Raw genomic sequence first — 15031 nt, forward strand, 5'->3', positions numbered from 1 at the left:
TCCCCAGTACCTGCTCTTACTGCCCTTCAACTCCCGCTGACCCTTTTCCTCTTCCTAATCAATCCCTCTCTTACTTCAATATCTTGCTGTGTCTGTAGGTCTTGCGCAGGGAGCCACAGTTGTTTCTGCTCATAATTGCAACAGCCCTGTCATATCCAGCGGACAGTATTCCATAACACTTCTCCCCACCTTACATTCTTCTAGTCCTCTCTTCTTCGATGTTCCCAGGTCCAGGTGCTGAGAGCAGGTGACTGCTGAGTACTCAGTGTAGGAGTTTTCTTAGGCAGTAGATGGATTTGATACAGTTGCTTTTTATTCAGCCATAATTCTTGAAATGGGTAAGTGTCCTAATGCCAAATGTGTCCAGATTCTGGGTCAGGAAGAAATAATGCAAAGCTATGTGAAGAAAAACATGGATTAAACAAGAGCAATTCCTAAAGAACAAGGATAAGATAGTTCATCTTTTTATTCAAAACATGGCTGGTGGTAATTTAGATGCCATAGTTTCTATGGCCACAGTCAGAGGACAATCAAGTCAAGTCTTTAATGTTCTGACTTGGACTACCAGCATTCCAGCAGGTCATAATCTGGGCAATGAAGTCAAATTGGCTACCTGTCTTCCATATCTACATTCTGCTTTATTTTTGAAAGATGGGGAATGGGAAGCACCTGTAGGTGGCTATCAATTGTACGTAGAAGTAGAGGGACTGAAGGTGTGTATTGAATGGTGACTTTAGGCCAGGTATAGAGTACAGGTAGGAAGAACAAGAGGTGAATAAAGGAAGGCACACTCCAAGTCTTCAAAAATGATCCTGAATGAGCTAACCCATTCTCAAAGGAGAGAAATGAAATGGGGTCACATTAAATACTTTTAGATTTATTTTATTATATGTGCATATTCAAACACAGAAGTCAATAGCTTTCATAAATATCTTTCATAAACATCTCAGTATTTATTCATATGCATTTTTCCATGCTCTTTGGTCATTCAGTATTCATAACAGACTTTATAGTTATCTGAGGGAAGTTGGCTGTGTAGTCAATCCTTTGTTTTTACCTACAAAATGGCTAATAAAGGACTTTAATCCCATGGTCACAGTGACTATTGAAAATATCATGGAGGTACGTAGATTTATGATCCTAAATGATCCTTAAATAATATAAGTAAATTTATCATAAACTTTTCCAAATACATTCTGCCCTCAGCTTGTTTTTATTCTCCTGAGTGTCAAATCAAAGTTTGCTTCTGAAATGCCTCAGTTGAGACCCACGAAAGTAAGTGAGGAAGTGGGACATTTTACTCCCTGCTGAGACACAAGGCCATGGATTGGAAGTGTGAGGTCACAGAGCAAAGGTGCGACTCAGTGTGACAGCAGCAAATTCTGGAGAGTTCTCTGGAAAAGTATCCTGTGAAACTCAAGGAAGGTATTTCATTCATGCTTTGAACTATAATTCTATAATCCTTTCATCCCTCTAGATCACTATCCATACACTACTATTTCCTCGGAAACTCTAGGAGGCAGGCAGCAAAGTGGAGAAAGTTCTTCACTGACTAAAAGAACAGATGCTAAATGAGAGATGCCATCTTGTCTTAAGTTACTCTTGGAGGCTTGATGAAACAAACCAACGGTTGCCTCCAGCACTGCCATGTGCCCAGTTGTGCCCCTTGACACTGTAGTTCTTCGTGGCTTTTTCCAAGGTGCTCACTAACTCACTTTCCTTGTCAGAAGAATCAAGTAGTTTAATAGAATTATAGAAAGCAGTGAATGCTGAAAATGAAAATAAAATGTTTGTTCTAGAAAATTCTGCACCCAGGATTTAAACTGCTTTAACCTGAATATTATAAATCTATACACATTATCATGGGTGATTTTTTTTTATTCCATGGTCTCTCTATAAAGTTACTGTCCAAAGGGCCAATCTTAATTGAATGTAATTGTTTTAATACCTGGTGAAATTGGGTGCCTGTTTTATCCTTCCTCTGAATGAGATAAATATGATTAAGCCTCATAGATTAAGAAATAAATCTATTTTTACTAATATTATATTGATCATAAGTGATAATAAGTTCTTAGTCACATTTTGAATGTTACAAAAGATTGTCAATTAACTGGAACTTTTTTCTTTTCTTCCCTAACTGTTTTTCTTTAAGTTATTCCTTCAAACTCCAGGTAACAGTATTCCTGAGAATACATCTTGTGACAGTATTATGCACATACATATAGATACTTTAGTCACCACACATAAACATTCAACACATTACATTCAACACGTTTAAGGACACCTTAAATGGAACAGATGCACAAATCTGTAAAATCTCAGAAGTCCAACACAGGAGAGAATATTTCCACTCTGTAAGTTCCTATTTCTCAGAGTGGACAAGTCTTTTTTTTTCCAATGTAAAACATTACTTAGCTTATTGAAAAAATTTCTAACAGATTTCTATACATGACACCGAAGGAGTCAGGCTAAAAGGTAGACAGACCAGTAAAATCTCTCAAACAGTAACATTTCTCAAACAGCCCAACACATTTAAAATATATAAAGGTATTTAGGGTTATTGTTGAGTATTTAACAATTCATTGACCTCTATACTTCTTAAATATCTGACACAATTATAAAGAATTTGAATCAAGAATCCCAAAACTGGAACAAAGCACATAGACGCACATAACTCAGACACTTGTAATTACCAGACATAAGGCCTCTAATGCTAATTGAGCAGCATAGTTTTTAACAGGCAAAATACATCAGCTTAGAACCAGAAAACCACTTGCATGTCGACTTCTGTACTTAGGGATGAACTCAGCATTAAGAATAAATGATGTGAAGGTGCTATAGTACATAAAACAGATCCCTTTATCTCCTTGATTTCCCATACTTGTTCTTAGTCAAAGGCCTGGAGGTGATACCATCTTGATTTTGTCAACTTGGGGATTTTAAATCTTGTTCAAATTAATTTATAGATACTTTCATTTTCTTGGTGAATGGGCCATAGCCCCAAAATATATTTGATTTTATAAGTCACAATATAAACTGTGCTTATTTAATAAACAATTCTAACATAAAAATTACTTTCCTTTATGATTTGTTTGGGTTTATAGATCTCCTCTTTATATACATGTACAGTTCATAGCCAACATAGTCAACACTGAGCTTATAGAATATATTTTAAACTCATTTCAACATAATCAAACTCTATTAACTTCTACTTGAAGACTAACACACACCACACACACACACACACACACACACACACACACACACACACACACACACATTCCCATACTAATGTAGGTATGTATATATTTCTTTCAATGCTTAGTAGTTATGCAACATTTCTCTAATGTAAACTGCTAAACCTTTGAAAACCATTTATGAACTGCATGGTGCCCAGCCCTTTAATAATCCACTAAGTACTGGCCTCACAAGCCTTCCGAATTCTATTTCATTTTATTGATGTAACTGCACTTCGAGTTAAAGCCCTATTAGTGATATATACAAGCTGTCTGAGGCGATGAAGAAATTGATTACCTCTGTATTCTTCCTCATTAGCTGAGATCTCCTAAGGATCACATACTATTTGACTAGTGAGAAAGAGTTAATTTCCGATCTAGTTCTAACAACTTAGCTTTAATGTATGAAAATATGCCCTCAGGGGCAGGCACAAGGACTATACGGGAAAAGCAATCCCCTTTCCCAATAGATCCAATCTAGACATTGATGTAGTCAGGACTAGAAGTAGGAATGCCAGCTCTTTTAAGCAATGCTATTTACATTTATCTTTTATAATTACATAACTGTCTATGTTATTCATTCAGAATCATATCTGAGAATTTCTAGAACATTATGTCTAATGTGATGGATATGAAATGATCTGTGGCATTAGAATTTTGATTTGTAGCATGGAGTGAAAATGACAGTTAAAAAATAAATTTTGAAAAGTCCACAGCTCTAAAAAATAGTGTTTTGTTCCTTTAATTACTGGGTACATTGTTGACCAAAACAAAAATAACTGCAGGGTTTGTAATTTAGTTTCTCCAATCTAATTATTTTTCTCATTGGTTGTTTTATATGAGTTGCTATATGTATGGCCACGTAATGTACAATTTTTGAGACTACAAAAATAAACATTTTCAGGTGATGTATAATGTGAGTATCTTAAAAGACTGCCTTCCTTTTTAGAACATATCGTTAGTATTCTTATGAGGGAAGCAATAGTGTATATTCTCAGCTGTCTGTAATAGTATATATATTAGCTGCTCAAAGCGAGCTATACACAATGTGCAGTGAAATGGCTCTTTCCCCTTGTTCCTCCCTGTTTTTATGGTCTTCACATGACTAAAGACTTTTAGCTATTGATTTTTAAGATGGTTATGACACATTAGGAGTTTTGGCAGCAAAATTCACTCAGACTTAACGCCACCCACTGGCTATAAAGTGCTGTTTTGGAATTAACTCTTTTCACCAAAAGCGTTCTGTTGTCAGCGGTCTTCGGTCAACTTCATGGCTCCTGTGACACCGAGCTAAACATGGGACTCATCTAGCGCTGCATCTTTCTCCCCCAGCTCAGGAGGAGTAAAAGTGAATTGGTTGGACAGCAGGGGGTTCTCCATGCCATTTTCCTCACTGATATGAAGAACAGTATCTCCATGCTGTAGGAGGCTGGATGTCTCAAGGCCAGTGAAGTCATCAGGGTCTGAGAGTTGAGTAGAGAGGGGGCTGTGTGCTGCCGCACCTTGTACTTCTGTCTCCTCCTTCTGTTCTCCTTCTTCAGCAAGGAGGGGCTCACTCTGTGATCAAAAGGATCATAGCATCATGGGCAAGTAGGATGGGTACCAGAGAAGAACATAAGAACTGCTGTGGAGCTCCAACTGGACAAGAACTCAGAGGAGAAGCCGAGGTCCAGCCCCTGTCACAGGAGGATCTATAAGGACCCTTCCAGCTTTCAAAGCATTGCTTTTCTACCTTTGACATAGGATTTGTTTGTTTTTGTTTTGGTGGGGAGGGGCCATGCTTATCTTATAGACTGTAAAAATGAACTGACATAAACGATGTGCTACAGTTCCTTTTAACTATTAAAGGCCATGCAAATGTGTATGCTAATATTACCCTTTAGTTTTCTTTAACTATCACATCAGAATTTGGCACCTATAGAAATTTATTCATAAAAGCAAAATTAAATAATACTAAAACAACGAGGGAAAAATTTTAAGTTCATTTGATCTTCTAGGACACAGAAAACTATGGGAAGACTTTGTCTAAGCTAGTGACTCCATATGCTCTAGCTGAAAAATATTCTGTGTATCAGATTTCTGTTGTCAGTGATTATTCCAGCTGAAAATAATTCCTGTTTTGTTTTCCACTAAGCCATTTCTTGGTCCTTCTTATTTATAGATGCATTATTGAGCAAACGCTTTATATAGATTTTCTTTTTCACCATGGCAAAAATAGTATCTGTTTGGTCAATAGCACGTTACAGATCCGGACTTAAATATTTGGAAGGAATGTGCATCTCTAAGACGCTCCTGCAAATAAGAATGCAGGGAGCAGGCCTTGCCTGTGTCTGTAGTGCCCTCACCTGCTTGGGAGACAGGCTATGAAGATCGGCGACCACAATGGCGGGAGAGGATGTCAGCACTGGCTTGTCTGTTCCTTCTGGTTTCTTAGACAGGCCTGGGCTGCAGCCCTGTGGTTGGCCTGTGGCAGGAAGTATGTCTGTTGGGGCAGCTGTTGGCTCCGGCTGAGCCTCAATGAAGGTCACAGATCGCTTCTGATCAGCTGTAAGTTAGAGGTGAACCAATCAGTAGGAGAGAAATTGACCGCTGATGCTTAATAATTGGCATTAACCAGTGATTCATTGTAAAGACATTGCTGGGTTGTAATAAATGAGATCCTATATGGCCATTTTATGTGTTTTGATTTCTCTTGCTTACATAGGCTAGAATTGAAGAGAGAAAACAATTTCTACATAAATAGCCTAGAACGAGACTTGCAAAGGTTAACTTCTCACAATGACCTTCCTAGTGATGAGTTCTAGAATCAAAAAGCCCAAAGAGTTTTCTTTTTGAAGAGTTCTCTTCAAAAAGCCAATGTTTGCTGCACCCCTTCTTGCCTTTAGTAAGAGGCAGAATGGTCTAGTTTCTGGACTGCGTAAAGAAAATACAACCTTTTACATTTCAAAATATTGACAGTTCACCTTGGGTTGTTTCATTTATCTAGGTTCACTGGAGGTGGGGAAAGGTTGGGGAGGATGAGAAGAGGGGAAAAAAAAGGTAGTAAAGTTGTCTGGGAAACTTATCCTTATTGGTGGTATTTTATTTGTACTGAAATGTGATTTTCATTGTATGTTAATAAATAAAGTTGCCTGGGGGTCAGAGCTATTAGAGCCATAGCAAGAGCATGGTGGTGGTGGTGGTGGCGGCGGCGGCGGCGGCAGCGGCAGCGGCGGTGGCAGCGGCAGCGGCGCACGCCTTTAATCCCAGCACTTGGTAGAAGAGCTAGGTAGATCTCTATATGTTCAGGGATACAGCCAGCATTGGAGACATATGCCTTTAAGACCTGAGGGGCTGTACTTAAAGGTAGTGATGAGGCAGTCATGTGTTTGGGTTTACAACCAATGAGAAGGCAGAACAGAGAGACTATTTAAAGATAGACACACAGGAAGTAGCTCTCTTTTGGGGAGGTAGGAGCACTGAAGGAAAGGTAAGATTTTAGCTCTGAGCTCTGACCTCTTTTTCTGTGTTTGTTATTTTAATAAGACAGTTGGTTACATCTACATATCCTAAGACCTCCCCCCGAAGTGAGGTCAGTCACATCACGTCACTTTCTGCACGCCTTCTAGGCCAAGCTGTCTGCCACATGACAGTGGTGCAGTCGGAGGGGACACATGAGGCCTCCCTCACCAGACGGCTTCGTTTTAGGTTGAATGCTCCTGCGAGTGGTGGACAGCCGAGCCCCGTGACGGTTTCTGGGTTCTGTCTGAGTCTTCTGCCTTGACAGGAGAGGGCGTCTTAGCTGGAGGAAATAGACAAAAATAAAACTGGCAAGAAAGGCCAACTATTTGCGAACAGATACTGTGTTCAGGTGACCCTGACTCGACTGTCTTACCTGTTCCTTCCTGTAGCCCTGGAATGTCAATGAACTTCAAATGCCACATTTGAGAAGTTCAGTGAGTAGAAAACCCCCAAAAATAGTGCTGAATACCTGACTTTTGCTTATCTAAACTATAGTTGAACATCTCTCAACTCTCAGATTTACTAAGAAACCAAGACCATAGCAATACATCAGAGCTTCTCTCAGACTTTTATTTATAAAACAATGTATGAGCCAGGAGTGGGGGTTCGTACCTGGAATCCTAATACTCAGGAGGCTGAGGCAGGAGGATTGCGTGCGACACCAGCCTGGACCATACAGTAAAACTCTGTCTGGAAATTGAGAAGTGAGAGGAGACAGGAGTGAGGGAGGGATGGGAGAAGGGAGCAGAGGGGGAAGAGAAGGGGTTTAGGAAGGGAGGAATCTCCCCTAAGGAAATCTGTACTTTATTACCACTCCCAGCTGGCTTCCAACTCTATGTAACCCAGGCTGGCATTAAACTCATAAACCTCCTCCCTCAGCCTCCTATGTTCTGGAAATACAGGTTATGCATCACAACACTCAGCTGAAAATAGGCTCTTCTGTTTCAATATTAAATTAAATCGTTAACCTTAGAGTGAGAAAGGACCTTTCTCTGACTCTATAAAAGCAGGTATTTGGTTAACTGTGTAACAGCCAATGCAAGCACTGCCCCGTGAGTTTGGGTGGGAAAGAAGCTTGCCAAATAGAGAAAAAGAAGGTCTAGAGGCCAACCTTCCTTATCAAATGAACCAGCTTTGCACAATGAAAGATTCCTATTTGAAAGAGAAGCCTCATGTGCTCAGCTTGCCCAAGCGTTTACCATACGTTGAGGTTGCTGTGCGCTGCTTATTTCAGACAAGAAGGCCGAGTGTAATCTTAATAAACACAGGCAGGCATTAGCAAGCAAGCGGGTCTTCCATCTTACAGGCTGACGCCCTTAGCATCTCTGGGTCCACTTACCTGCCTCAGGCCCCTCTTCCTCCCCAGTGGCTGCTGCAGGAGGAGGTTCTGCTGGCCCGGTTCACTCTGTACACTTGCCACCCTGCCAAGCATCAACAGCATTAGTCTACCCTGGAGACGGCACGGAAGACCGTTCTCTGGTGGGTGTTAGCCAAAACCACTTATATGGAACAGTCACTTCAAAGATACCATTATCTTTGAAGGATGGTTGGGGAAGAGTCCCTGGGTAGGGGTTTTCAAAGGCTTGGAAAGGAGGACAAGGCCTTATAGCCCCAAGCTGTCAAAATTGAGATTCTGTTTTCAATCACTGATGCATAGCTATCATTCAGCAGGACGTTGGTTCGATCACACCCCTGGTTTGGAAGCCATCAAAAGGCTTGATATGTCATATTCTAATCTCAATTTTTTTTCCAAGGGGAATGGAAACGCTGGAGACAAATACACACAAACAACTCTGTCACATGGATGGGAACACCTGTTTTAAAACTTCCAATTTAAACGAAAATAAGATGGACAAATATTGAACACATCAGACACAGAATCCATTTGGGTGAAGGGACACATTCGACACATGTTTGCAGCCTGAAGTCTCTGTGACAGCTAAGCAAATAGTCACATGGGTAGAAAATTTAAAGATATTTGAAAACTGTTTTAGATTTAAAAGGCTGGCAAAGTAAACTGGCAGGAAACTCAATTAGCTGCACTCAAGTGAGCTGTGCAGTTGATAAAAGGAACAGTCTGCTCCTCCCAAATTACTGTGTATGTGTGTCTCATAAGCAAAAATGACTACTGACAGGGTCTGCTACTTTGGTGTTGGTGAAGCTGAACACACTGAAATGGGCCACGTTTCTTTTTCATTCTCCATGCATGTATCATAGGAATCTCCAATGAAGAGAGAATGAAAAGAGAAATACACTGTGCCCCATATGATATTTTAATTCTGTGGTTGATGTCAATGCGATTAATTGATTTATGGTTCAATGATGTCTTTGCCTTTCCAAAAGGAGAGTCATCTACAGATATTGTTAGGGTAAACCATCCCACAGAGGAACCCAGTCAGCAACTGTCCAAGAAAAAAATAGAGAATGATTATATCTACACAATCCTGTTTTGTTTTGTTTTTTAATGTGCTACATAAACACCTCGCTGCACTTTTAGTAAAAGAAATTGTGGCAAGATGGGCATTCAGATGCTTCTCATGTCCTAACAACAGGCTAATAATCACATTTGATACAGTCAAAGGTATCATTTATTTAAAGTCCAGCTCATATTTTTACTAGAAGAAAAAGCAATGACTCTGTAAGATCTGTCGAATTTTCTATGAAATAGGGCTATGATTACACCATCTGATGTATGCAACACAAAATTCTACAAAGACTACCAAAAAAGAGGTGTTTAAAACTGCTTTTCTTCCCCCAAATTCAACAGATTGATGTGTATTATCTTAATACTGTTTTGTAGTGTGTATGAAGGAACTCTATGCTAACGAAACAATGTAGCACATTTTGATAATCAGTCCAGACTATGTTGCTGGCATGTCTGAAATGACATCTCCTTATTATCCATTTTAACATGTGTCTGTTAAGTTGGAAAACATATATATGCACACAAGTAGGAACACATTTCTCCCAATACCAAGCAAAGCTACCATTGGAATGGATTCTTCATTGACATCTAGATGTTACCTCAGTTCCCTTGGCCATAAAGGGAGGTTGATACTTACCAACTACCTCCCATTAAGGTGGAGAAAAGAAGTTAGTTGATGTAAAATGGTTTGTATATGAAGAGTGACATGTTTAGATAGCATGCTTTCTTGTTTTACATTTGTTGTTTGTAATGAGTTTATTGCTTCTAGGATACTAAAACGAAGTAGGTAATACATTTTGAAAACAACGGGACAGAGAAAATGAATACGAGGCAGTCCTCTTGTCTCATTTTTATTTAGTAATCTGAGATTGTGAGAAAAAATGGTGCAAGAAAAGAAAAATATACATTACTTGGAGAGTTAAATGTCACAACATAACAGTAATTTAATGATGGTTACTCCAAGGGAAGATCATGAGCATCAACATTTCTCTATGGACAGAGAGGCTTACAGCTGAGAAATCTATCAGGTTTCTTTAGTAATTGGCTGTTCTATGTATATAATATAGGAATGTACACATCAAAAGTGAAATTATAGAACATGTTCCTGGAACACATCCCAGGCAATAAATTATACTTGCCCTAGAAATATGATATTGCAATTTCTATTTGCTGCATCAATGAATTGTCATGTGAAACAGCAAAAAAAAAAAGCTAACAATGAATGTAATGTAGGCAAATTTTTTTGTATCTTGGAGTTTATTTCAAATTGGAACTAAATATAAAAATTAGCTTCTGTTGTGTGATATTTTGTTTGTGTTCTGACAAATAAAGCTTGCCTGGAGATCAGAGGGTAGAGCTAGCCACTGGTTAACCATAGAAGCTGGGCAGTGGTGGCTCACACCTTTAATTCCAGCACTTGGGAGGTAGAGACAGCAAGTAAAAAGGTGAGACAGGATCTCGGCTTTTTTGGTTGGAGGATCTGGACAGGTAAGAAGTCACTGGTGGCTGTTCCTCTGCTTCACTGATCTTTCAGGTTATCACCCCAATATCTGACTCCTGGTTTTTATTGATAAAATTAAATAGATTTATACTTCAAGCTTCAATGTAGCTTCTGCTCCTTCATATAATGTAATATTTCAGTTATTTGTAGGAACTGGGAGAAAGCCAAGCTTTTTGTATTAAGAATCTATCTGTGTTATGTTCTGCCTTCTATTTTAAAATTCTGAAGCAGTCTTATCCAGAGTCTTCATCTACCTACCACAAATGTAATAATCAAAATTATTTTCCTCATCAAGGAGCTAACATTTTACTGGGTAGTCTCAAATTTTAAAAGTGTACTTCAGTAGGCAACTAAATCCTTTTGAATAACAGAAATATCTATTCATGTACAACAGTTATGAAAAATAATTGAGAAGTTGAAATGGTGTCAAAGTTTGTCAAACTAGTTGATCAAATACTAAAAATTTTATCTTATATAGAATACTGGTTTCTTGGAAGCATTAACTTTAAGAATGACAGCTGATTTTTTTTTTTTGTTTGTTTGTTTGTTTTTTTTTGTTTTTTCGAGACAGGGTTTCTCTGCATAGCTTTGCGCCTTTCCTGGAGCTCACTTGGTAGCCCAGGCTGGCCTCGAACTCACAGAGATCCGCCTGGCTCTGCCTCCCGAGTGCTGGGATTAAAGGCGTGCACCACCACTGCCCGGCAACAGCTGATTTTTATTGTCTTAAATAAAGAGGGTGAAACAATAAGTACAAAAGCTAATAAAACTTTCTAAATTTAAACTAACATCTTGAAACACATTTATAAGTAAATAACCTTTGGTTGTAGAGGGCCATGGTCCCAGTATGTTACCCTTGCTGGCCTAGAATGTGCCAAGCACCAGCTGAAGCCTCCCTGCCCCCCCTTCACCACCCCCCCCCAAGTGCTACGGCTACATGACAGGTCTGCATTGGCATGCCTTTCCTTGTCTTGTGTTTCTGAGTTCCTGAAAATATCATTTTGGCAAATGACAGTAAAATCCAGATTTTAGAGAAGAAAATCCAACCAGGGCACAGCAGAGTTGGTGTGATTGAAACTGTCTTCAAAAACTAGTTCCTGTTTATAATGCAAGGAAGCAATTCATAAGCTAGGGGAATTTGGGCAATGTTAGGAAAATGATTCTGATAAGATTACCTCCTTTTCATTGTTACAGAATAATGGCCTGGACCAAAGTATATACATGTGTATATTTCCTAAGTATATGCTTGATAATATTTTCTTAAATGAGGGCTATGTAAACAAGGAGCCATTCAGTAATGCAAGGATAATGTGTGTCACTTAAATGATAAAAAATAAACTATATTATTACAATATATCATATATAACATCAATAAAAAGTTAAGCAGACACTCTGGATGACAACACTACCTGGCTAGTGAATTGGTGTGTTAATTGCTTCTTTCTATACTTTTGGCTTCTGCTTTAATTTGGTTGTAGAACTCTAGAAGCGGGACATAATGCATATGGCACAGCCATTTATCCTGAGTGATTGCCTTATGGTGGGAACTCATGAAGTCAACACTGAAGGAGTAACAGGCACACAGCAGGGAAGTGAACACAAGACCAAAGCTTACTCCTCCCTTTCACACAACAATTATTATTTGAATGTACTTAGCTTTCCTGGCACCCAAGAAAATGTATTTTAAGTGCTACTGAATTTACAGACTAGATCTGACTAGATCAGATCGTAAGGAGTGACTGGATATTAGACAATGTGTGAGAACCAGCGTAGCAATGGCAAAGAGCACCTTGTGTGTCTCAGTGTACCTCATTTTGGCCCTACCTTTTCCGCTGTGTTAAAGGCTGGTGGGACCTTCCTTGTATTTTCAGAGTACCTGGCAAGTTTTCACGCTTAGAGGCTACATATCAGCACAAGATGGGCATAGGTTATTGTTATCTACAAAGGTTATTGTTATCTCTTCTAGAATACAGTTTTGTTCAAACTTGGACTGCATTCTTAATTTCCACTGTGATTAAACTTTTCCAAGAAGAAAATGCCATGATAATTTCCTTTTAAATTAAGAATTCACTGTTGACTCCTGCTTTTTAAAATATCCTAACGTGTCTAAATAAAAATCTGGTTCTGAACTATAAACATTCAGCCTTAAGGACTTAAATAGCTTCTCTAGAGCTCTATTATTCCAGAGGGAAAATATGCCCATGCTGTGTATATACATGTGTTTAAGGAACCTCTACAATGCGTTTTTGTGCCTTTCAGAGCAGTGCTCTCCAGAAAAGAAAAATCTTCCATGGAGTTTTGATTTAGCTTATTAATTTCCAATGGAAGTTTTAGGAAATGGAACCAGACAGGAAATAATGTTTCTGACAGGAATTTGGGGGCTGAGTCTAATACATTAAAAGAAATGTATTAGTGCAATTTAGTAAAAAATCTTAGAAGTTTCCAATTGGTGTATAATTCTTTTCAGTTCCCACCAACTTTATCTGATTATCTTCCTCACTCAGCCCACTCAGTTCAACTTGCCTCCTCTGTCTAAAACAAGTGGCCTGTCAGAAGCAAAGCCCTGTAAAAGTTAAGCAAAGGTGTGTGTGTGTGTGTGTGTGTGTGTGTGTGTGTGTGTGTGTGTGTGTGTGTGTGTGGTTACTGGTCTCCTTCCAGTATGCTTCTTGGTAAGTTTGGGTCAGATTTTCTTCAGGATAACTTTGACTGTACTTCAGACCTGAAGTACAAAAGTGTCTATTAAATACAATTCACATGGTTATTGCCCTTCTATTTTTGGATTTTTCAGAATGTGCATAAAGAATTCTTATGCCAAAAAATAAGAAAGCCTGCAAACAAAATATATAAAAATGTGGCATTTCATAAACCCCCGTTTTAGTAAATGCTCAAACTTCCTCTCCTCCAAAGAGAACTTGCTGACCAATGGCATTCAAGAGATAAGGCTTGCAGCATACGGCAAAGGTGGATGTGCTAGGAATAGGTGGGAAGCCTCCACATTAATAGAATTATTTCAGAATCCAAAGCAAATTGTTCATCTTTCCATTTCTTAATGATCACAGCTGGGCCTGCTGACTAACACCAAGGTTCAAAGAGAAACAGCGCCAGCAACAACAGATCAACAATAGCCGATTGAAGATGGTCATCGAAATGCTAACACAATGAATTCACCTGGACATGAGGTCTCTAACTCTGGCTCTCAACTTGTTTTAGTACCTAGCATAAATCTTGAGTCTCCTCCCTTTGCACCGGACCAGGCACAGAAGGAATTAGTTCAGATGACTCCAGTCGTTTGAACCCTGGGCTCGCCAAGTCCTTCAGAAAATTAATAAAAATAAACTCTACCCATATATCCGCATACAGAATCTGGACTTAACCCTCAGTGCAAACTCATCTACACTCAAGCCTGACTGTTCTTAATCAGCCACTGATCCTACCTTCTGAAATAAAGGCTTTCCTACTCCATATGCATTTTAAGCATTCAACAATTACATCTTTGAAAGTATTGATGCCCCGGGTGCTAGACTTTGTTGAAAGTTCTTCAGACACTATGAACGGCTAAGGGAAACCTTCTCCAGGACAGTGTTTCTCAACCTGCCTCGCCCTACAGCTCTTGCTAATTAAAGTTGCTCTCTGTAGCACTTCCACATTTCCCAATATGAGACTAATCTGTCCAAGCGAGGGCTCGCAAACACAAATGAATGTCATGAGTTATGGATCCAGTAAAATAATAATAAAAAAATAGACCTGATGACGGACTAAATTTCCCATTTTCAGTTGAAGAAGAAAATGTGAAATCTGAACAAGATGCGAAGAAAACAAAAGACAACCTTTCACAGGAACGGCCTCTCAACATTTCCTCATCTTTGTGTTAAAGCAATAAACACGGTGGGTATCGTACTCACTATAGAGTTCAGCCCTGGGAGGGTTTTCTCTTGAGATGGCACAAAGACACTCTAAAGATGAACAAGAAGCATTGCCCCTAATGAGGATTAGTTGAGAGGTGTAAATCGACAGCACAAGATTAGGAATGTTTGACGTGGTTTATCTGAGTGTTAAAGGTGCAGTACCCATTTCTGAAGGCTTAAAAAATAAATAGTCTAGGTATTCTACTGTCTCTGTTCTATGGCTTCTCTTATTGCTCACCAAGAAAAAGTTTGCATTGGATTTTTCCGTGGCAAGTTTTTGAGTCATCTTTGTGCTAGAACCAATATTCTTGATAACGTGTTTGAACAAGCTACAATAATGGCATGCCACACAGCGTGCGTCCAAGAATAGCAATCGCACAAGTGGCAGTGACCTTGATTGCTATTCTCTCAGCATCATTGTTTTCTTACCTTCTATGGTATTAGCTAAAAAGATATGACTGGACTG

The 15031-nt window shown here is 39.1% G+C and overlaps 1 protein-coding gene across 7 annotated transcripts in view; it reads right to left on the reverse strand.

Annotated features, from left to right (window-relative positions):
- Positions 1–856: 856 nt before the first annotated feature.
- Unc80 (unc-80 homolog, NALCN channel complex subunit) overlaps positions 857–15031 on the reverse strand; it is a 180556-nt gene continuing 166381 nt past the window's right edge. For all 7 annotated transcript variants that reach the window (XM_028870069.2, XM_037210309.1, XM_028870068.2 and 4 more), the window contains 4 exons: positions 8077–8158; positions 6906–7017; positions 5582–5781; positions 857–4793 (listed from right to left, as the gene is read on the reverse strand). In XM_028870069.2, the coding sequence (XP_028725902.1) occupies positions 4527–4793; positions 5582–5781; positions 6906–7017; positions 8077–8158 (661 nt within the window). In that variant the 3' untranslated portion in view covers positions 857–4526. The remainder of the gene's footprint in view (positions 4794–5581; positions 5782–6905; positions 7018–8076; positions 8159–15031) is intronic.

This window comes from Peromyscus leucopus, chromosome 13 (genome assembly GCF_004664715.2).
Source record: "Peromyscus leucopus breed LL Stock chromosome 13, UCI_PerLeu_2.1, whole genome shotgun sequence".
Taxonomy (NCBI): Eukaryota; Metazoa; Chordata; class Mammalia; order Rodentia; family Cricetidae; genus Peromyscus; species Peromyscus leucopus.